The 24,205-nt window shown below is 49.0% G+C and overlaps 1 protein-coding gene across 1 annotated transcript in view; it reads left to right on the forward strand.

Annotated features, from left to right (window-relative positions):
- Positions 1–24,205, forward strand: part of ADAP1 (ArfGAP with dual PH domains 1) — a 63,791-nt gene that overhangs the window by 38,146 nt on the left and 1,440 nt on the right. The window contains exons 5-9 of the mRNA XM_075718632.1: positions 11,981–12,093; positions 14,160–14,306; positions 20,873–20,956; positions 23,369–23,431; positions 23,810–23,881. Coding sequence (XP_075574747.1) covers positions 11,981–12,093; positions 14,160–14,306; positions 20,873–20,956; positions 23,369–23,431; positions 23,810–23,881 — 479 coding nt within the window. The remainder of the gene's footprint in view (positions 1–11,980; positions 12,094–14,159; positions 14,307–20,872; positions 20,957–23,368; positions 23,432–23,809; positions 23,882–24,205) is intronic.

Here is a 24,205-nt window from a genome sequence, read left to right on the forward strand (position 1 = left end):
GTAACAAAGTACACGGAAAAGGCTGATTTCATGGCATCATCCTACCTTAATTAAATTTCTGTTAGAGAAAGATCCATTTTACGTTGGGAGACCTGTGCAGGGCCAGGCAGTTTCTGTCTCTCACCAGATGAAGAATGTTTTTCCGGAGTGAGGTCATGTCTTTTTCTGGAGTTTGCCAAAGATGTAGTTGAGCCTTAGATCGACCTCAACCGAGAAGCGCAAGCGTTTGCTGATGCTTCTTTCTGACTGACACCAGCCCATCTCCATCTGCATTTTCCCCCTATAGTGAGCTCGCCTGAGTTTTCACCTTGAAATCTTCGATGCAGCAGAGAAGTCTGCAGCAGCAGAGTTGTCCGCACCCCACCTCTTGGATGCTTACAGTGAAATGGGGCTGGGAGGTGCCTCCCCAGCTGGCTAAACAGGACTGGTTTTAAAATCATTGCTGCAGTTGAGGTGCACCCACAGCAGCTACCTAGATGAACCAGGTCTGTTTTCATAACCAGAGCAGCCCTCGAGGGAGGCGATTATGTGGCACGTCAGTAACAAACAGGATATCCCAAAAATACCTAAAAGACAAGGCGGCTCAGCAGGGAGTGAACTTCAAACTTTCATGTGTTGCAAAGGCTGGAAGAAGAAATTTTAGCATAGCAGTGTCGATGGGAGTTTTGGTCAATGGTTTATTCAGGCTAGAATTTAGCCTTGATTTCTATAATTACAGGAGTTCATGACGTGGGATCGTGCTGCTCCAGGGGATGGGGGGGTGATAGTTTTAGAAAAACCAAGGTGTGCAAATGTCCTCATGCAACCTGGAGGTTGTGGCTGTGCTGCTGAACGCCCCTCCCTTGATACCACAGCTGCTGGAGCATCCTATACAAGCTGATTTCTGGGACAGCTATAAAACCAGCAGCCAGGAAAGGAATGAGTCCTAAATTAAAAAATTCTCTATTCCCTTCATAAAGCAATAGCTTTGACTGTAAATGTGTCGAACACTCAATAATAGATGATCAGGAGCCATTAGCACTGCAGCAGATGTGCTCGAAGCCATTTGGATTTCTCTTCAAAGCAAACAAAGAGGAATGCTATGTGCGTGCGAGGACGGGTTTCCATGATTTATGGTTGTACGGCAATGCTGCCTACGTGGGGGGAATGCTTTATTTCGGGATGCCCTGGAGAGAGGGTCCTAAACCTGTCTGAAGTCGGTGGTGAACTTCTCTGCTGACTTCTGTAATGCTCTGTTGGGGGATTAAATTAATCTCATCCTTGCTTGAACTGATCTATGTGAGCAGCCATCCAGGCTGAGATTTTATTTACTGTTGTGGGTAAGAAAACCATCTAAAACTATTCAGGGCTTGGAGGATATTTTAACCTGATCCCGTAGCTGTGGTTTGAAGCTCTGCAGGATGCCTGTATGAAATCCAGACCTTCAGGTGGTTCCTGGCACTTTGCAGTTGTTTCAAGCTGAAAGCTCAGCAGCACGTAGGTTGGCGTAGCCCATCTGCAGTGCATGTTGAGGGTGTAAAGCCTCCTCATCCCCAAGTCTTTTGGTGTCTCACCTCCTCGCTTTCTGTAAAAAAGTCATTGTGGTTGTATGTGAGGCTGTAGGTGGGTTCTCCCTCGCCCTGCAGAGGTCCAGGCAGGACCAGCTCTGTGTGTGGGCAGTGTTGGGCTGGGGGTGATGGGTGTGGGATGGTTCCTCCAGGTGCCAAGTGAGAAAGCTGCAGTACATCTTTCCGTGCAGCTTTTGGGCACGTAACTTGCAATGGCTGCAGTGAGAACTTTTTGGGGGTGTTTGTGTCTTGCCCAAGGAGGATCCTGGTCTCTGGTTTGGGAGAGATTTTGGTCTCAAACTAAAGCTTCTGACAGCTCACTGCTGTACAGATATTATTATGACTTAGTACTGCATGCCTGTCCTTAAATGTTTTCTCGCCCAGCTTTTCAGCTAAATCAGGCTTCAAGTGCATTCAGTGCTGGTAAATGGGATGAGCATTGCACTGGGAACCTCTCAGCTTTCATCTGCCTTTTTACAATAAAAGGCTGGCTTCAGAAGATCAAAACCTGAAGGTTGTTTACCTGTAACTGGATTTTTTTCTCTGAGCAGCCAGCAGCTCCCAGGTGGGCGTGAGGGGATGCCACTCGGAGAGGAAGCATTTGATTTCCAAGTAAAATTAGATTCCACATTCAATTCTCAGTAATGCAAGCACAAGGCTTCCAGTAAAGACATTTTCTGTAGCAGAGGGTTTTAACGTCTCCCAGCAGATACAATCGAATTGCACTGCAGCAGCCAACTATTGTCTTATTTTTAATATGTAAACACTTGCTCAATAATTAAGTTACCATGGAAGTTGTACTGTATCAATGGTCAATTATAAGATAAACTGATAAAAGGGAGGATGTGGCTGTGTTCTCTGCAGTGGGCACCAAACCTAATATGCCTGCAGTGGTCAGGTGAAGACTTGGGAATTGCATATATTGGTATTTTCTCCTCATATTTGTTCCCATGCAGTGTTTTCAGAGGAGGCAAGTGCTCACTGGGAGATCAAGAATAACTCTACTAAAAGGAGGTTTTCCTCTGGCGAGTGTCCTTTGCACCACCTTACCTTGCAGTTGCTTGCCCAGAGGTTGTCGCATCCTACTGCCTTGATTTCCCACCTTTCATCCCGCTGACGGCTTCCCTGTGCTCCGTGGAGGCACCTCGTGTGTCTCGTTTCTGCTGCACTCAGTTGGCGCAAGGGGCAATGTGATCCCATCCGAGATACCTTCTGGTAGTATGAATGACTGTATTAATGTCTTTGTCACCTGAGAGCTACTCTGTAGGGAATCATAACATGTGATTAAAGCAACCTGTTAAAAACCGTTTAGGAAGCTGGATTAGGTACATGACAAGAAGGGGGGGGTGTCTGGATTACACAGGGAAACATCAGACCTCATCAGACGGGAGTGTTTTCTGACTGTTAGGCTTAGTGGTGTCATGTACGATTTTAATCAGATTTAAATAGTGGCAAACATCACAGGCTTAATGGATTTCAGCTTTATTATTGAGGCTTTGCTTAGAAGCAATCTGGAATTTCAGCTGTGAGCCAGCAATGCAAGTGTATTCATGGTGACATTAAAAGGGACTGGAAACCCAGGGACTGGAAACCCAGGGACTGCCCTTGCATTTAACCACCACATGCCTATGTATGGGAACAGACCTCGTCTTCTTTCTGTCAACCTCAGGACCTCGATGTGTTGTTAAGCTCAGCCCCATGTTTTTTCTAGAGATGATGTATTTGGCTCCGTTTCACGCATTGATCCCAGCAGCTAGGTAGCTGAACAAATGACTTTTTCCATTTCTAAGGCTTAGTTGCTCAAGATGAAGCAAGGTGGCAATGTATTTTTGCAGTGATCTGGAGAGTTTGTTTTCCATGTTTGGCTTCAACCTTGAAGTTGTCCTACACATGATCTAAAATGGTCTCTGTCCTCCATTTTGGGGGGCATGGGTTGCTCTCCTTGACCTTCCCATGGTGAGGCTTTGGCTTGGCTGTACCAGTTTGGGGTGATTTGGCTAGAGGGAAAACAGCACTGAGAGCACTGACACCCATATTTCTACAGAGCCATGGTACTGTCTCCAAATCTGATCCCTCTGGATGGCCCTTTTACGCTGTGGGAGAAGGTGCCTGGCAAGCCATCAGTGTTGAAGATGGTTTTGTAACACATGTTTGACTTTGCTCGGAGGATTGGTAATGGGAGACGACCTTGTATGTCCAGCACTCAGAGACTGACTGTCTAGAGCTGTCTGGGACAAAAGTTACCATTTTGTGACAGTTGGTCATTGGGGTCTGCTCAACGGGTCGGTGCTCCCAGTCCTGCTTGAGCCGGAAGAGGGGGAAAAGGGGAACATCAACGCTTTTCAAGTTCCCCTTAGAAGTAACATATGGCGTTGTTCCCTTTATCAGTAAGGGGAAATGTATGTGTTCCTGTGCCTGTTGTGTTTTCTGTGCCACCTAAAACCACCAGCCTAAGGTTTTACGTACTTCCAGCTCTGAGCTGAGCATTAATGATGATCTTTTCCCTTAGAAGGCCAAGGAGATGTCTGTAAGGTGTTATCTCAACCATCTACTAAATCCTGGCTTTCTGTCTGATGTCGCCATTCAAGCGCTAATTGCCTTTGATTAAGTCAATCATTTGCAGAGTGAGTGGGTTAATTGGGTATTGTGGAAGCAATCAATCTAATCAGCTGCTTGCATCCATAGCTGAGGCACTACAATGCAGCAGGACAATAATTGTTTTATGAGCTCCTGGAAGGCAGCAGAGGCAGACTGGATGGCAATAGGAAACCCTTCTCTGCGAAATGGCCTTTAGGAAAGGTAATTTGCATGCTAAGTGCTCATTAGGAAAGGACTGATTGATTAAGAGCTGGGAAATTCTTGCCTCTAAAAATGTGTGTGCATGAGAAAATGGTTGGTGCTCGTGTCCGGGTGCGGGCACGTGGTTGTGGGCTCCTTTGCCTGGCTGGGCGAGGTGTGATGAGGATGTCTTAGAGGGGATAAAGAGTTGTCTTAAGGGTGATGAAGGGAGATAGCTCCCTTCTCATGCCTGGAAGGGAGTGTGACATGAGACATGCCAGGCACCCAACCTTACGTAAGGTGCACCAAGAGCTTAACTCCCAGGTGCCCTTCTAGGGGCAAAGAGGCTGGTTTGCAGGATCACTAAATGCATTCTAGTTTGCTCCTTGCTGAGGCTTTCATTTGCAAAGCACTGAACTGTGCTTGAGCAGTAGTAGCTCTTGGTGGCTCCTCACCTGGTCTGTGCAGGAGAACACCTGCGGGAAAGGATGTCCCTCTCATCAGCAAGCCTCTGAGGTCCCCTCTGCCTCCTGCATGTGTGGATGCTGATGTTTCCAGTATTCCTGTGTCTGCACTGCTGAACGTGTAACTAGCAGGAAGTGTATTTATCCCGAGATGAGTGCAGAATTATTTTGAGGGAAGTTATAAGCTCCTCAGCAGAGCAGCAGACCCGGGCGGGGCAGGGAAGCAAGCTGCTGGTGCTGTGCAGTGGAGCAGGGGAGCGGTTGCAGCCTTGACTGCAAGCTCTCAGTTGTCTGACACGCCTTAACGCCTTGTACAGGGACTACCTTATGTACAAACAGTGGTGTTTTGTCTCCATGAGAAAATTTAGTATTCCTTTTTTAATAATTTTTGATTGGAATGCAAATGCTTAAAAAATTCAAATTGAAGACATTGAAATGTCTTGCTTTGGTGGTGGCCGAATGCTACAGGAAGAAATATTATCACTTACAGCAATCAAATCAAACAATTTACACTGACACAGCCAAACAAGAGGTGTACAGTTCTTTTTGCAACACTATTCAAAGTCCAGTCCATGGGGAAACCTTAGAATATCATCCAACCCTCTGACGATGGATGGCAGTGTGATATTTCAGATTCTTTGTTTTAAAAGGAGGTTGTGACATTGGTGTCAGTGGTAACACAGGACGTCAGGCATTTGCCACTCAGCTGCTCTAAATAATTATGCAATTCCTTAACCTTGCAGAAAAAGCGGGCACATCATCTCTAGTATCTATCTACCGTTCTGGTTTAATTAACATCTTACAATGTTAATATAGCAGACTACTCAGCTTCTGACAGAGAAGTGGCAATATATAGCCTGCAATTTTAGCAGCAAAGTGATGTAGTTGTATTTAAATCTTCTCCAAAGCTCTGAATTGGGGTTAAAGCACTTTGACTGCTTAGAGGAAAGAAAATCTACTTTTGTAGGTAGAGATGCCCTGCCCGAACTCTAGGAAAATGTGATTGCGCTTGGATTATACACACAAGTAAATTTTTTCTCCTATTTCAGCCTCCTGTGCTTTGTCTTGCAGTGAAACAAGAAGGCAAGAAGCAATACAGTGATGCATTTGGGCTCGGGTATGGTATTGGCTCTGTTGCTATGCTTGGTTTCGGATACAATAACATGTTTCCTCTAAAAGCCTTGGTCCAGACCTGGTTTTACCACTGCCCTAGAAACGTCATGGAAACAAGCAGTTCTGATGCCTCCGTTTCCAGGTGAAATTGCAAAATAAAGCACCAAAGAAACTGAAGAGCAGATGTGGTTTAATGCCAAGTTTATAATGCTTTACTTAGGATGAGCAAAAGCTAAGTCCATGAATTTTTTTTTTTTTTCAAGCCAGTGGATCTGATTGTCCTTCTTGCAGGAGGGTTTTTTTCTTCTCTGAGAACAAAGGCTGAAACTGAGAGAGTAATCTTGGGTACTTCCTATAATCCACATTCTCAGAGACCAAAAAGCCCATCATTAACTAAGCACCGTAACGGCTTTCTGAGGTGGGGAAGTAGCAATATCCCTCTTCTTAAAAAATGGGGAACTTGAACAAATTGCTGGCAGAAGCTGGAAGGAAAGACAATGTCTACATTAGATTGTCTCGATAGAGAATCCTCTCCCTTGCTTCCTCTGTGGCCTCTCAGATGGCAAGAAAGCTGGGCTAGACTAGACCATCCAATGGGTCCTGCCATTTTTAGATGCCTGGCTTGGAGGACCTCTAGCCACCAGCTCAACACAGCTGACACAAGGCCATGCAATGTCTTCTTTTTGGTCAACCAGTGTGGTGACCCTGTTTTCTTTCCTCCGCAGAGTTTTAGCTGTGGTGATGAAGTGAGTGTGGAAGTGACAGTTCCTCATTTTACCTGGGAAACTACGTTAACGGGTCAAAAATACCCATTCTGACTGTGTGATTTCAGGTTATATTACATGCTGTTTGTTGGCTAACTTTGTCACAACTGCTTGGTGGGTTTTTTTGCAAGTGTCCCAAGTTTGTGCCAGAACTGCCTACAACAGCAAGCAATTGGTTTTTCTTCTTGGCAGGCGGCTGAAGTGATGCAGAAAACTTGATGATTGAACAGCAGCAGTGTTAGCAATGCAAGACTGATATTTCTAAAGGGTGCCTGTAGGTGCTCTCCAGCAGGTCTTCACCAGCTAGTCCTTTCTGCAGTCATGGTTGGGTGTTGGTGATCAAGAAGGATGACGACAGGCGGCTGCATCCCTTGTTCTGCACCTTGGGAGAGGAAGCAAATGTGTTGGCGACACAATGCTGCATGGTCCAACACCAGCAATCAGCAAGTGTTGTAGGGCTAGCAGTCATTTTGCGCCAACATAAGCAGAACAGCCTTCATGAAGACCTGAATTTGGCCAGATACCTCTAAATACAAAGCTGTTGCTAACATAGTGCAGCCCACAGAGACTGAGAGGAAGAGATGGTTTAGTTCTCCGACTCCGATGCCCTCCGGTGTGAGATCTGTTCCCTGTTCAGCCTCCTTCAGTTTTGTTTCTCCACACCTTCTCTAGCTGTTTTCACAGTCCTTTAGATCAGGACATTGAGGACACATCTTGCTGACATGCTGTTTGCCTGGGGAACCTGGATGGGTTCATGTTGGGTTCAAGTCCAGTTCATGGTGGTTTGCACTGATCGGTGTTGACAGGGGTGTAGGCAGCAGGTTTGGGCAGAGCAGAGGAACAGCTCCTGAGGATGCAGCCGTGGAGGAAGGAAGGAAGAAAGAAAAGAAGCAAGCAAAGGATTTATGAAAATCTGTGCCAAAGTACAGTGAAATTAGCAGCTGGCTTTACCAGAGCAGCCAGGAGCTCCTTTGCAGAGGCGATTGGTCTGGGAAGAGCCAGCATGTGAACTATAGAAAGGGGTAACACTTAAGTGTTGTGTTGGGTTTTTTTTTAATTCTTCCTTGGAGTGGAATTTGGATACTGTGTTTTGCCATGAAAGGTTGGAAAGAGAAGATCAAAATGATGAAATGTCCCTATGTAAGAGGGCAGGGAAAGCTGGGTTTCCAGCCTGACTTTGACACTGGTTCACAGTCTTGTCCTGGGCAGTTCACCAAACCTCTCTGGGCTTCCTTCTCTTTGTGTGTAACCATTATGATGCCCATCTGCCAGGGGTGAGCGTTAGGTGGACTTTACAGATTTGCAATTATTTGAGATCCTCTTTGGGGAAATGCAGAGTCATTTTATTCTTCATCCCTTAAGTGTTAAGAAAAATCACAAAAAATGTGTTATGGAGGGGAACAAATTTAACAAGGAATGCCTGCAGCATCCTTTGCCATTCAGATGTTTGTAATGAAACACTCAAGATGAATGAACGGATGAGAACCACAGCCAAGACTTGCGGAGCTGAGCTGCTCCGAGGTGGATCCACTGAGAGCTGAGCTCTGTGTGCCCAGCGAGCTCCGCTGAGCCGAGCAAACCCCAGGTGGGGATTTCTGAAGGAAAAGTTGGGCTTTCCTTCTGCATCACCCTGCTTTTGCATTTGGAGATGTCTTCCTTGCGTTGTCTCTCCTCTCTCTTGCTTAACACCGATTTCCTTTCCTCCAAACCCAGCTCTCTCCAGCTGCCTATGAGATGTTAGTGTTCCCCAAATGCCAGCCATGGAGAGGTGGTGGAGAGGCTCTGAAACCATCTCTGCCGTTTAGCGGAGTGAATAGAAATGGCTTTTGAAGTACTGTCTAGTTGCTCTGACTGGCTTGGTGTTAAAAATCAGCACCTTTCGGGAACAGAAACTGTCTGTCCTTGGTTTCTAAACCGCACACTTTGAAAGCAAGCTGCTTAGTGTTTTGCCATTCAAGAGAGCAGTCGGCAAACGCCAGCCATCAGAGCCCCGGCAGTATCTCTGCCTCACATTAAGCAAATCTTGCATTTTATAAACGTATCAGCTGAGCATCACCTACTGTCTGTCTGACTCCTGTCAGAGAGACATTATTCCTATTCAGCTCCATCATGTACAGCCCACTATAGGTTATGTAGCATTTTTGCTGATATGAGCCTGGCAGGTAGCAGCATCTGACTCTGAATCAGAGCTTCAGTTCCCAGGCAATTAATTCCTACTGTGGCAGTGATACGAGTGCATCAGCCTGGGCCCTTGCCATGCTGTCGTCGGATGCGGCTGCCCTTGGCTGGGTTTTGGTGGCTTTCTTGGCTGCTTCCCCTTGCTCAGACTTTGGACGATCCTGCTCTCTGTGGGTTCTTCTCTTTCTGACACAAGTGCCCTCCAATGGCTTAGCTGTGCCTTTTCACTAGAAAAAGTACATAGCAAGCCCACAGTTGGGATGGGATTGAATTGATGGACTGAATTAGCCAATTCTGCTTGTGGCTTTGGGGAAGTCTCTTCCAAGCTGGCTGGCTGAATGGGTGGACCCAAGAAAGAGCTTCAGACCTATAATTCCTTGGATACATGGTGAAGGGTCTGGAGCACAGGCCTTATGAGGAGCGGCTGAGGGAACTGGGACTGTTTAGACTGGAGAAGAGGAGGCTGAGGGGAGACCTTATCGCTCTCTACAACTACCTGGAAGGAGGTTGTAGTGAGGTGGGTGTTGGGCTCTTCTCCCAAGTAGTTAGTGATAGGACGAGAGGAAATGGGCTTAAGCTGCGCCAGGGGAGGTTTAGGTTGGAAATTAGGAAAAATTTCTTTACAGAAAGGGTGGTCAAGAATTGGAACAGGCTGCCCAGAGAGGTGGTGGAGTCCCCATCCCTGGAGGTGATCAAAAAACGGGTAGACGTGGCACTTTGGGATATGGTTTAGTCTAGTCTACCCTTGATTGGCTTAGAGTAGACTTGGTAGTGTAGGTTAATGGTTGGACTGGATGATCTTAAAGGTCTTTTCCAACCTAAACGATTCTATGATTCTGTACATCTGGTATCGATCCTCTGGGTTACTGGGATGGTGTACATGCATACAGCTGCCGCTGTACATGGGTGACGATGCTCTGCGTGGGGTGGAGCACTTGTCCTGCACTGGAGGGATGGGGAGGGCTCAGGGGTGGAACAGGGAACAGTGCTGTGGCATCACCGGTTGCCTGTGGCCATGTGATAACTGAGGGTTTGGGCTGTCTCGTCTGCATCTCTGGGCAGTGACGTGGACTCGATTGCTGCCGGGTCGGCCTGGCCGTGGGGAACGGTAGGTTCATGGGAGCGCGGACAGCGGGGACTGCTGGATCTCACGGGGGGAGAGGTGCACACTCTGCTTGTGCTGGCTCTCTCATGCGAGCGAGCTGTAAATAATGCATGAGGGGGGATCCCTGCAGGCTCTGAAATGAAAACACCTGTGCTGGTTCCTGGGTGGCAGCGCACACCCGTTCTGGGGAGCAGGGTGAGGCCCTGCCTTTTAAAATACAGCCCTGCAGCATGTGCCCTGTATAGAATAAAGAAACAAAGGAAAACATGCTGACAGCTTAAAATATTTCCACCACTTCCATCTGCATCGAGTTACCAGCCCGTGCGCAGCCCCGCGTGCCAGCCCTTGGATGCGTCGGCTGGGTTTGCGATGCTCTCTGTGGTTAGCATTCAGCATCGCCAACAGCACGGGCTTTGCCATTGCACTCATTTATGGCAGACGTCGATGGCATTGCCTGGCGTTCAGTAAAGGTCTCCTTGAGGATCTGGACAAAGTATTTGACTTAAGGTTTTCTAAGTCCAGACAGAAGAAACCGGTATTTTCACTATCAGCAAAGGTACGATGGGCGCTTTCCCTTTGGTTAGCATCTTTAGCCGTTGTCATTATCACTCTCTTCTTCCTGTCTTTTCTGATCATTAAATGTGTGTCTGTGTGCATTTTTTGTTGCTTTAGGTTTTTATAGCATGGAAACATTTTATATTGCTTGTAGCTATAGAGTCAGTGTTGAGGGATTTTTCTGCATCTTTTCATCTGTGGCTTAAATCAATCCTATATCAGGAAGGACAAGTGAAAAGCAGGCTGATTGAGGAATTTCTGCACGCCAGTGGTTCATAGAAGGCAGGTGAAGGAGAGGCTGCCCGCTGATTCCAGAGCCATTTCACATATTAAAAAAAATGTAGTTACTTAACTGAAAGTTGTTATAAAACATGTAATTTTAAACTTTAAAATCCTAGCTCCCAAGAGCCAATAACAAAAATCTAACAAGTGTGAAAGTAAGAGAGAAAGGAAACACTTATTCAGTGGAACTCTTGTATAATTATATCTTAAGTAAATGGAAGATGACCATCAAACTGCTGTGTTAGTATTCACAAAACTTGTATTGGACAGTTCTTGGGGTTTCTTTGTTTTGAAGCATTTAAAATAAGGGCGTCAATTAAACTTGTGAAATAAGTTGCGTGTTGTGGCTGCTGCAGGAGGTGCTGGCAGTGATCAGCTGTAATTGCTTTTCTGATTTGAGGAGTTAAGATTTTTAGATTCTTTTTTTTTTCTTTCTTTCTGGCTCTTTTGAGTTCTAAATAAAGCGTGTGTATTTTGAATAGCGTTCTTCCTGAGTGGCAAATCCACCCATGGGGCTGATATCCAGGGAGAGAGGAGGCAGGTGATTGCCAGCCGAGCTCGGTGCCTGGGGGCTGGAGGGACCCGCTCCGAGGGGAGAGGATGCCGAGTCTGGCTCAGTGCCTTTCTGAACCAAAGTGCCTTGAAGTCAGTGGGAAGAACTGCAAGCGTTTTCCCCTTTTTCCATGTGAAAAACGTATTTTTTGCTTGCTCTGATACAGCCATCTGCCCTGAACCACTTTCCCTGCATACACACACCCCACTTTTAATTTTTTAGCAGCATCAACTCAGGAGGACAGATCTCGACTGCCTTTTCCTTGCTCCAAAAGTGCTACTTATGTGAGTAAGTTGAGCAGCATCCCTGGTGCCGGGAGCTGTGGCAGGGACACGGCCCTGCTCCTCAAGTCTTTGCCTGTGTTGCAGCGTGGGATGCACAGTGGAAATCCCCCTCTGCCTGCCACATTGCGGTGTCAGAGCGGGGACATCTGTGAAGCTCAAGCTGTTGGAAAAGAGCAAGAGTGGAGTGAGAAGGGCAAATCTGAAGGAGAAGGCCTGTTTTGTTCATGTCGAGCAATTCAGCCACACGTTTGGTCATCTTAGTTTTGAAGTCGAAGTTCTTCTGCTTTTCTGTACCCTATCTCTTTTTTTAAATACAGTGTTTTATCCTTGGTTCTCAGCAATTGCTTTCTGCTGCAGGGTACCGAGAAGGATTTCTGTGGAAGAGGGGACGTGACAATGGGCAATTCTTAAGCCGAAAATTTGTGTTATCGGAGAGGGAAGGTGCACTGAAGTACTTCAACAAAAATGACGTGAGTACGGGGGATTGCTGTATGTGGATGGGGGATCGCAACTGTAAGGGCATTTTTGAACAAGTAATTCCTAGGCTACCATTTTATTTATAGTTTTACAGTTTTCGTAAGCATTGAGTCCCTGATCATAGGACACGGGTGCCAGGTACAGCTTACCAGTGTCTTTAGTAGGGTTTGCTCCTGGTCCACCACCACTGTCACAGTGAGATACCCTAACTGGCCATTTTACACATTCCTGCTCTGTTCAGTCAATAAGGCTTTTCTTAAGCCACCAATGAAGAAGTTTTTCTCAGCTCTGGCTCTGCAGCATCCAGCTGACATGGGTTTCACGTTTGTGGCTAGCTTGTGATGAAGGTATCACCATCTCCTTTGCATGGCATGGCAAGCAATTCAGAGGAAAAGCCCCCTGGTTTTCTGTTGCAGCATCAAGTGGTGGAAACATTTGTCTTTTTCCCCAGAGCACATTTCATTTATTGTAAGTGAGAAATGGAGCTATTACCATGAATATTACATTTGTGATGAATGGATAGACGCTCTACTATTCTGCACCACGTAATGGAGGAAGCCAGGGTATTTTCTCTGACTTTTGAGTCTCCCCTGCAGATTGCAGCTGAGAGCAGTCCAGGCTGAGCCACCAGCCAGTTTTGTCAAGTAGTTGATACAATCGTGGTGTCATGATGAGCCGCACCGTGCAGAGGAGGGGAACATCCAGTCACGCTTCTCCACGCCCGGTGGCCAGCTTCGATAGTGCTGTCTTCTCCTTGAGCTTGGTGTGGTGCAATTGCATCTCGTGGACAGGAGAAAGCCAGTCATTACCGAGGGAGAAGTGAAAGTCCCAGCAGCCCCCATTCAGTCGCTATTGACTGCTCCGGTAGTTTTAAAGCTGCTTTGCTTTGTTGTTGACCACAGCCATGGTGGGAACAGCGTTGTCTAGACGTGTTCTCTTTGCTGGGATTTCCCTGCCATGGTCACCCGCGGCAGCTGTGTGTCCACGGCAAGTCCCCAAGTTCCCAAAGCAGCGCTTTGCATCTCCACCAGCTCAGGGACTTCCATGTGGTGCTGGGGACCATGGCATCGCTGCATGACCTTCTGCTGGCCCCTGGCTGTGCCCAAAAACTGCTGTTACCAAAAGCATCATCTTTGTTTTTTGGGATGTTTTATTTACGCTTGCTACTTCACTTCCCAGTGCAGTCCTGAAAGGGTGGTAAACTTCTGGAGACATTTTGTAGGAAGCCAAACCACGCTACAAAGTTCAAGTGACCTGCCACAGAGGGTGCAGGTGCGATTGATGCCTGGGAGGGCCTGATCCAGGCTCACCATTGGGCTAACCCACCCAAGAGGTGGGCTGTAAGATACATATTTGTCCCTCTGGAAAGTAAGTTCCCAGTCTGGGGGCAAACGGAGGAGCAGAGTCAGAAGCCAATGGCTCATGTGAGAACATGGGAGTGGTGGGGACGTGGGCGTGGTGCCCCCTGCCAGCCTAGCACCCAGATCTGATGTTGGCAAGGGGGATAATCCTCCATCTTCTTGGGCAAGGATGAGCTGGCTCTGAGTGCTTGAGATGCAGAAAGCATCCTGGCCTGTTAGTTAGCAGTCTGCATTATTTTTGTCTGGCTGAATGGTTTCCTTTCTTCTTTGGTAGTGCTCATCCCAGTGTAAGTGCTGGTCACTTATCATTAGGTAAAGAGGCTGATCTAGGAGTCAGGAGACAGTTGAACAGAGGCTGGGGCAGGAGGCCTGGTGAAGATGCTTGTCTTCATAGCACAATTTCCTATCATGAGATAGCCTGTCCATCTTGCTTTTGGGCTGAAACCTCTCTCCCCTTGAACTCTGCTGAATTTTGTAGAAGACCAGAGCATTCTCCCAGGCTGGCAGAAAGCACTCATTGCTGCCTGAGCAAAGTCTCTGATATCTCATCACCAGGCAGTTTTGTGGGGTCGATTTTTTTTTTTTAATTTTTTTTTTTAGCTAATGGCCTCAATCAGGAGATTTTTCTGACCAAGTGAACTGCTTTCTGGTTTGAAAGCCAATTCTCAGGTGTTTGCTCACTCAACTGTGTGTTCCAGGCAAAAGAACCCAAAGCAATTATGAAGATTGAACATCTAAATGCAACTTTCCAGCCTGCAAAAATTGGGAACCCACACGGACTGCAGATCACTTACCTGAAGGACAATAGCACAAGGAACATCTTTGTCTATCACGAAGATGGCAAGGTGAGAGCGTGGAGGTAAAAAGAAGGGCTGGGCTGTGGTCCTGGGGGGTTGATGCTGTTCAGAGCCAGCCTGTGGCACGCCAGACTCTGAGCTGGGAATGCTGGGGGGATGTGGGAGGGATGGGGGTACGGGATGCACAACCAGCTTTGAGCATGTTTGTCATGTTCTTCCAAGCAGGAAGGTTGTAAACCGTGTCTTCTAAATAACGAGACGCAAATGGAAGGAATTGCTGTTTCTCTGCTTGCACTAGACGTAGGGCATTTTTAAGGCAGGCTCCTCAACGCCTGGAGAAGGAGACAGGGTGAACGGAGCGATGACGGGTAAGGGGACTTGATCTAAGGACTCACAAAAAGGGAGCATAGGTGAACGGAGGAACTGGCTGTTTCTCTGCCTGTCTTGTACTTTATAAAATGCAAATCTGCATGGTTGTATTGAAATAAATACCCTTGCTTCAGTGCCCTTGTGCCTCTGAAGGGAGGTGTGCAGAAGAAGGCTGGCAGGTCGGGGGTGGTTGTTTGCACGAGGACAGCAGGACGCAGAGGCCAGGGCAGTGAGGGGGGCCCTAGCCCTCCTGGAGGGTGTCAGAGGGGTCCCAGCCTGTGGGGCCACCATGAAGAACAGCGACAGTCATCACGCTGCCCCGTGGGTCTTGTCTCCACGGGCTGGTGTCCATGCAGAGAGCAGACCCAGGTGAGTTTGCAGTGGGTGCCATCTTGCAGCCTTGTTTTAATGTCTTTTCTCCTTTCTTCCCTCCCCCAAATATTTGGGGCTCCCCATGAAATAGCAGCAGCCCTGGAGTGGCCACGCAATCAGAGCCTAAAGCTGTTACGTTCACATCGCGTCTGCTTTCCTCTGTCCGTCGCGTGCCTTCATCCTTTGATGTCACATCCTGTTCAACGCCCTGTCTGCCAGAGAGGCTTTCTGGGGGCGATCCCTCGTGCACCGGCACGTGGGGATTTGTGGGGTTGTCTCGGTGCACAGCCCGTTCCCAGCTGTTCACCCGGGCACAGCGAGCCAGGCAGCCCTGCTAGGGATAAGCAGTCTGTGCTCATAGAAGAGTCACTCCTCTCCAGACCGTATAGGCCAACAATGCCCCCAAAACCCAAGATATTCTTCATTCGTGGGTGAACAAAGCTGATCTCGCCTCTGCTGCTGCTCAGGCTCCGGGTGCCGTGGAGCCGGATGATGCCTGTCATGCTCGCAGGGCTGTGCTGCAGAGGCTGGACGAGGTTCCTGTGTAGTGCAGGCACTCCTGGCAGGAGGAAATTAGTGTGTCAGGTTGGGTTAATTAGTGGCATCGCCTGGTTTTGTACATGCACAGAAATGTGCATGTAATATGCGTATAATAGATATGCATAATAGATGGTTAGCCTGCCTGGCCTCTCACACCCTGCGGCACCACGGGGTCTCGCTGCATGGGTTTGAGGGTCCTGGGGAGCTGTTTCAGCAGGGCTGCTCCTGAATTTACCCTCCTCTCCATCTGCTCTGCCCGGTGGGATATGCAAGTCCCATGGTGCAAAGCAGGTACCGCTTGTCACCAGGTGCTGCTTTAGCACAGCAAAGTATCTCTGGGGTTGCTGTCAGGTACCTCCCTGGCTGCAATTTAAACTGAAATAAGAGGAAGAAGCTCTTTCCCATGAGAGCTGCATCCCACCATCATGCCCATGTCTGGTTTGCTGCGCTTTGGTGGTCCACTCAGCCCAGCTGTGAGGAACAGTGTCAGGGTTTTATTATTTGGTTTTTAGGTTTAAAATGTTGAGCTTTCTGCTGGGGGCTCATGGAAGGAGCAGTCTCACAGGTCTCACGTGGTTGCTCCTGCCTTCGTGTCAGTGGTTTGGCAGGACATGCTCTGATGCCATCTGATAACGCCCAGGTTGAATTTCTTTCAACTTCCCTGATACTGGTCTTCCCCTTCGGCTGAGTGAGGGCTACAAGAAGATCACACACCCTGGGGTAAGCTACCACCCTTTGGGACTGCAGGCAGCCCCGGGACTCGCCTGTGGTCCCCCACTGCCCTTCGCTCCTTCCCGTACTCCCCCAGCAGCCCCAGGGTGTCCCCTTGTACCCCAGAGGTGCTGCCTTGCCCCGATCTGAAGTGCTTGAGCCTGATTTAGGCTCCTGTCTCATATTTCTGGGGTGGGACAGCATCATGCTTCAGAGCTTCACGGGGTGGGACAGCATCATGCGACTTGGCTGGAGATGTAGTTCCTGCGTGACCTCAGCCTGGTGGCTTCATCAGCTCCTCGGTGTGTCCTGACGGCAAATGAGAGGCTGAAACCTGAAATGATCCGAGGGCTGGAGCACCTCTCCTATGAGGCCAGGCTGAGGGAGTTGGGGTTGTTCAGCCTGGAGAAGAGAAGGCTGCAAGGCTGAGGGAACTGGGACTGTTTAGCCTGGAGAAGAGGAGGCTGAGGGGAGACCTGATCGCTCTCTACAGCTGCCTGAAAGGAGGTTGTAGTGAGGTGGGTGTTGGTCTCTTCTCCCAAGTAGTTAGCGATAGGACAAGAGGAAATGGGCTCAAGCTGCGCCAGGGGAGGTTTAGGTTGGAAATTAGGAAAAATTTCTTTACGGAAAGGGTGGTCAAGAATTGGAACAGGCTGCCCAGAGAGGTGGTGGAGTCCCCATCCCTGGAGGTGATCAAAAAACGGGTAGACGTGACACTTTGGGACATGGTTTAGTCTAGTCTACCCTTGATTGGTTTAGAGTAGACTTGGTAATGTTAGGTTAATGGTTGGACTGGATGATCTTAAAGGTCTTTTCCAACCTAAACAATTCTATGATTCTAAGGAGACCTTATTGTGGCCTTTCAGTACTTAAAGGGTGCCTATAGGAAGGATGGGGACAATCTTTTTAGCAAGGCCTGTTGTGACAGGCCAAGGAATAATGGATTTAAATTAAAGAAGAATAGATTTAGACTGGATATAAGGGAGAAATTTTTTACAATGAGGGTGGTGAAGCACTGGAAGGGGTTGCCCAGAGAGGCAGTGGAGGCCCCATCCCCAGAAACATTCCAGGCCAGGTTGGACGGGGCTGTGAGCACCCTGGTCTGGTTAAAGCTGTCCCTGCTCGCTGCAGGGGTTGGGCTGGATGAGCTCTAAAGGTCCCTTCCAACCCAAAGCATTCATTCTAAACCAGGCCCAGCACCCTGCTCAAAATGGGCATATCTGGGTGCTCATGATGTGGGCGTCAATAACAGCGGGCACCTGGAGGGCCAGGGCAAGATGAGCGTTGGGCTGTGACCATGTTCAAGGATGTTCTTGTGGTGCCTTATTAGCGCTTACCCCCCAGCAGACATGCTGAGCCAGCCGGGGTGAAGCTGAGGCACCCGCTGGAGCTTGAGACCGATCCTCGGTGCCGGGAGCCTCACCGTGCAGACTGCCCCGTGTCCGGGAGGCACCTGAACCCGTGCTTCTCGCCGAGGCGGTCCCTCCCGTGCGCAGAAGGCTGGGGCCAGCCTTTGCCTGCCCCAGACCTCCGCCTGGGCGTGGGAGGCAGGAGCGCTGCAGAAGTGGGTGCCCCCCGCCCTGAGCTCCTGTCTGGGGCTGAAGCTCCCTCTGCAGGACTTCTCCTGGAAGCTGCAGCAGGAGCAGCTCGGAAAGCTGAGCTGTGCTGCCGCCAGCCCTGGTGTCACCATCGCCCTCAGGATGCTCAGAGGTGGGCTGAATCTCCAGGAAAGGCCACTCTTTAGGGTGCAAACCGAGATCTTTGGATCTTCTCTGGACAAAGTGGCAAAACACTTTTCCCCATTGCTCCTCCTTTCCTGAGCCACACCAGGAGCTTTTGGGATGGGAAGAGGTGGCATGAGGATCAGCAGCAGGAGGAGTTGTAGTGGAGGGGCTCATTCCTTGAGCCCCAGGGATTGATGAGCAGGAGGTACGGTGAGAAGCTGCGTTTTTATCTGCGGTTGTCAGTCTGAGACTGCCACAGCAATGTGGGTGGCTCTGGTGCAGGATAGAGACTGGAGAGACACCAAAGTGGCACGTGGAGAAGGGAGTCTGCGGTGGCACTGCAAGCAGACCAGGTGTCAGGGTTGAACCCCAATCGGCAATGAAGCACCGCACAGCCGCTCGCTCACCCCCCCCCTCACAGTGGCGTGGGGGAGAGAATCGGGGGAGAAAAAAAAAGTAAAACCTGTGGGTTGAGATAAAGGCAGTTTAATAGGACAGCAGAGGAAGATAAAGTAATAATAATGATAAAAGAATATACAAAGCAAGTGATGCACAATGCAATTGCTCACCACCCGCTGACCGATGCCCAGCCAGTCCCCGAGCAGCGATCGCTGCCCCCCGGCCAACTCCCCCCAGTTATATACTGAGCGTGATGCCGTATGGTATGGAATAGCCCTTGGGTCAGTTTGGGTCAGCTGGCCTGGCTGTGCCCCCTCCCAGCTTCTTGTGCACCTGGCAGAGCATGGGAAGCTGAAAAGTCCTTGACTAGCATAAGCAGTACTTAGCAACAACTAAAACATCAGCGTGTTATCAACATTATTTTCCTACTAAACCCAAACCACAGCACTATGCCAGCTACTAGGAAGAAAATTAACTCTATCCCAGCCAAAACCAGGCCATCAAGACAAAGCTGAGAGCCTGGAAAAGCCATTTGAAAAGATGCAGGCAGTAGTTAATTTTCTCTGCTTGCTCTGAGATATGAATCAGTGAAAGGAATCCCTGCTAACGAGCTAATGAGATGACACCTTCCCATCTGAAAACACCGAGCAGTTTAATGTTGTTTTAATACATCAGAGGTAATCTCCTCACTCTGTCTGTGGCATTGTTCATAATTATACACACAGAACATTTTTTAGTAACTGAGCCTTCTGGCTTTGCATATGCAGGTACAGGTTTGTACGAAGAAAGGTGGTGGTGCCCCTTCCTCCAGCGCTGGACGATCAGTACTCCGAGAAGCAATCGACTGTTGGAAGTCAGTGAGGATTTCAGCCTCTGCTTTTCCGCAGGGTGAAACCTATCTCCCATCATGGTCAAGGAGACCTGCATATATATATGTGTAGCCACCCAGTTGGTGACTGTATGAAATACCAACATTTTAACATTGCAGCTTATTTTTCATTACCTCCAGCCTGGTTTGGGCATCATTAACTTCAGGAGCGAATTCCTCTTACTGATCCTCTTTGTGCTGCTATCTGGGGTCTGCTTAGCTGCTTAGCATAGGAAAGCAAGTAATAAGTAAGTAAAACCTCAGACAAGTAGGTCAGAGTTTTCCAAAACATTGTTTGTGTATGTCCTAGTGTGAGTTGGGGTTTTTTTCCCCTTCAACTTGAAGTGGATTAACAAGCCGAAGACAAGCATTTGAACTTTTAGAGGGTGGCTGTTTGCAGCGTTAGACCCTTTTTGAGATACCTCAGGTTCAACTCCTTAAAACTGAGATCTCCAAAACTACACATAAGATCCTCCCCCCGCCCCCAATCGTTTTTAAAGCATGAAAAAGTTTAAATCTTACCAAAGGCCAAGTGTGATATGGTCTTTCCTATGCTACAGCAACCTCACCTGAAAGCTTGACAGTGTTTATTTTAGGATCAAGTCTGGCTCATTGAGCCTGTCCCTCATGTGTGAAGCTCCACGTGCGTTAATCACAGCCGGTTAGTTCAGCATCCGTCTCCCCGCAGCTGAGCATCCCGGAGTGGGCAGGTGCTACATCTCCCTTCCAACATGCCTTCCCTTTGCCCATACCTTGAGAGCACAAGGCAGTTATTTGAGGGCTCCCTGTGTGGATTGCTTAAAATTAATGTGGCATTTCTCAGTGAAACCTTCAAAAAAGCATCCAGTGCGGCACAAGCTCTGTGGGTCTCGCCAGAGACAAAGGAATAGCTGAGTTTAAAAGCAAATAAGTTGTAAAACAACTGTTTCAGAGGTGAAAATCCCCACCAAAAAACACAGAGAGATTTCTGCCAAGGAAAGGTAGAAGTGCCAGAGCACCTGGGAATTGAGCTGGGACTTCACTGTGCTTGTCCCTAGAGGACTCGTGGATATGACCGATAGACTGGATTACAAAGATAAATAGATGTTTGGCCACTTTTTTAGCAAAACACGGGAATTTGTTGCTAAGGGCTCAAAATTTGGGTGGGATTCAGGAGTTCCTCGCCTGTCCGGCTCGCAGTCAGCTTGTGGCTGCCGGAGGGAGCGGGCAGGCAGGGGTGGAGGCAGGCTGCGGAGGAGTCGGGCCGGCTTTGCACCCAGCCAGCACGAGCGGAGCAGTGTTTATAGGGTGAAACTCAATGCTGGGCTCAATGTCTCAAATGCTGATTTGATGCTGGGTTTGCCAGTTCAGAGACACGCTTAAATCCTTCCCTCTGCAGAAAGCCCCTTGGTGCTCACTGGGGGCTGCAGAGCTCTGTGCACATCTTGAAGCCTGGGACAGGTGCTGGATGTTCCCCATCCTTCACCCATCCCCTGCCCTCTTTTATGTCTGTATTTTATTTTTTTTAGGACCGCTGCTAAACTGCACTCTGTCACTTGGGACAAAGTGATGAGAGAGATGAAACACAGCAGGATCATGTTATTTTATGTGCAGACTACGTTACTCACTATGCTTTTCTTTCTTGTTATTAGGAAATAGTGGATTGGTTCAACGCCATCCGGGCAGCACGTTTTCATTACTTACAAGTGGCATTCCCTGGAGCCAGCGATGTTGATGTGAGTTTTCCTGTGGGTTTTGTTTTTCTTTTTCCTCTCTTGCTCATTTTTAGCATCTTGTTAGCAAGCTGGAAGGCTTGGAGAGCGCTCCATCCTTCAGAGTGTTTTGCGATTACTGGGCTGAAATTATTGTGGTGGGCTGCAGAGCCCACGTTCGGCACCTGTTACCAACATCCAGCCTTGGAAACCGTGTGCGTGTGTGTGCATGCACGCATGTTCACACTCAAAATGCGAGTCGTGCGTATGAGTAACTCCAGCGCTGTCAAGCATACAGAAGCTGTAAGTGTCTTTCTCAAATACTGTTGCTGTAATACTAAAAGCTGAAACAAAGGCTGGAAGGTAGAAAAGATGAAAGCAAAAGAGTGTCAGTGTCGTATCCGAGCCTCTGGGGTGAGTTCTTGAGTGCAGGTCAATGCAGCTTGTCTTATGAATCTCTGCCTTGTATTTTCCGGGAGCTGGGACTGCTAATCGCGTTATCTTTTGCTAATACAATACTGGAGGCTGTATTACTGCAAGCTGACTGTAAGTCCCTCTTATTGCAGTTGCTGTGTAATGTCACTGGCTCTGGACTTTTTGTTGTTGGTGGTTACTCTGTTACCTCCTTGACTTCATAGATTTTGAAATCTAATTGCATTACCTGCCTTCTGTTAATTACCTGGGAGGGGTCCAGCGGTGGTCCGGGGCCGGCCCTGGGCTGCAGGGTGGCCCTGTCCCGCAGCTGCCCCTGCACCCCAAGGACTCACCGGAGCCAGCGCCTTCCCGTCGGACCCACGCACCGACATCAGCTGCCCCAGATCTTCCTAATCTCTGGGGAGAATGAGGGGAGGAGAAAGAACAGTCCCATGGCTGGTGATCCCTGGCACCAAGGGACTTCCAACCATTTTCTGCTAAGAAGTTAAACTGGGCAAATAGGAAAAAGCATAAGGGGAGCCTCGTTAGCCAGCTTTAGTATAGTCACTGTGCAGCGTATACTTCCCTTCAGCACTTCTCCCCCTCTCCATACCCGCTACTTCTGTTAAAGTTGGTTGGCATATCTGAATCGAATTGCCCCCCCGAAGACCCTGCAGACCTTAATAGAGCTGCTGTTTGCCTAGCAGTTGGTGAGAGGGTTTATATGCTCACCCCCTGACAGTGTCGATGGGAGAGAAGCTATTTATATTTTTACTTATCATCCCCTTCTCATCAATTATTCTTTGGGGGGAAAACAGAAGAGTGTACCGTTTAGCGAGGTTTAATTTACGAGCACAACCCCTCGGAGCATTCAGCTTGGGGACAACTCTGCAGAGATTGCGTTATGTACGCAAGGTAGCTCAGTCCTGGGTGCTGCCATCATTTGCATCTAATTTATGATTCCTTTTCCCTGCCACGGAGATGAGAAGGTGTTAAATTTAAACAGGAACCAGGTAAATGCAGTAGAGAGGTATAAATTGCTCACAACCACCCTAAGGATGCCCAGGCTGCCTCTGCAGCTCCCGGGGAGTGAAGCTCTCTGAAGGATGCTTCAGGGACCCATCTCCAGGGTAGAGGAACCTCTCTGAGCCGAGGGTGATGAGCTTCTTGCTTAGTAAAGTGTCCTCAGTCCTGTCCCGGTAGCCAAATGCTGGGGCTACAAATGCTGCAGAGCCCTTTGCTGCCTGCGACAGAGCGCCTGAGATGAGGATGCTCCCAGCTGCTACGGAGCAGCTGTGGGATTCTTTGGGCTGTTGTATTTTGGGGTGTCTTTGCCCTACAAGTACATGCCTGCTTGACCAGAGCTGCTGTTGGGCAGAGTTAGGTGTTGCAAGAGTGCGGTTTGGCAAGCGGAGGCATTAACCTGTTTAAATGAAATGCAGGAGCAGGGGCAGGGAGGCGGAGCGGCACGTGGCCAGGCTCATCGGCCCAGTTTTTGGTGAGACTCATCATCTTTCATGAGGCTTTGAGACACATCTGCAAAGATCTCGCAGCTACACGCTTGTCTTCACTAAGCAGTGTTAAAAATATTCCCAGCACTGGTAGCTGTTGTCAGGAGTATCTGCAGGAAGGGGGAGTGCTCAGGCAGCGTGTGTTGATGGGGTTTTGAAGGCAAATTATACTTTGGGGCTTGCGTGAGGAGCTCCCACTGCATCTGGCGGAGGAGGCGCATCACCAGAGCTGAAGTGGGATTTGGCCCAGGGGCTTCTCCTGGAGGCTGGCTGCTTTGCTGGCAAAGGGCTCAAAGACGCTTCACGTTTCTGCACCCGCCTCTTCTCAGGGCTTTGGAGAAGTGGGACCGAAGCGTTCAGCCAGAGCTGCCTTGGGTGGGCTCGGGGCCGGGCGTGAGCTGGGCATGGGCTTTCCTTCCAGTGACCCCCAGCCCAGCCCCATGTGCTCAGTGACCCCCCAGCTCCCTCCGCCTGACGCTGCTCTCTTTTCTCTCCTCTTTGGTTTCTCCAGCTGGTGCCAAAGCTTTCTAGAAACTACCTGAAGGAAGGGTACATGGAGAAAACAGGGCCAAAGGTAGGATATAAAATGTGTCTGCGGGGCTGAGAAGGGTCTGCTGGTGGCACAAACCCACCCTTGCCAGAGAGGCAAAGCCTTAACGCTGTGAATGCTTTAATACACATTCCCCACATGGAAGCAAATGTTAAAAAAGTCCAGAACCACTTCACAGACCACCCACCCCATCTCCCCTCTCGCTGCCCATCCCTCCAAGCCCACCTGGTATAGCTGGCCTAGAGCCTGGCTGTGGTGGCTTGCGGTGGCCAGAAGCCTCCTGTCCCCAACTCCCGCAGCTCATCGGGCTCCTGCGAGTGCCTGGATACTCCTGGGTCACGCCTGGTGAGCAAGGAGCTGCGCTGCTTTGGTGTGTAATCCGGCATTTTTTTGACTCTTCAGCAAACAGAAGGATTCAAGAAGCGATGGTTCACCATGGATGACCGACGGCTCATGTATTTCAAAGATCCCCTGGTAAGATGAAGGTGCCTGGACTGTCTGTTGGGAATTATCTGCATTCTTCTTCTTCTTCTTCTTCTTCTTGTTATGATAATATGCAGTGAAGCTCAGGCTGGTGGGAGAGCCAAGAGGGCACTGAGCCGTCACTGCTAGGTGGATCTGCCTGGTGTCCAGCATGCAGTGTGCCCAGGCGGCCAAGAAGGCCAACAGCATCCTGGCTTGTATCAGGAATGGTGTGGCCAGCAGGAGCAGGGAGGTGATTGTCCCCCTGTACTCGGCACTGGTGAGGCCGCACCTGGAATACTGTGTCCAGTTTTGGGCCCCTCAATACAAGAAAGA

Source organism: Pelecanus crispus, chromosome 11 (assembly GCF_030463565.1).
Source record: "Pelecanus crispus isolate bPelCri1 chromosome 11, bPelCri1.pri, whole genome shotgun sequence".
Classification (NCBI taxonomy): domain Eukaryota; kingdom Metazoa; phylum Chordata; class Aves; order Pelecaniformes; family Pelecanidae; genus Pelecanus; species Pelecanus crispus.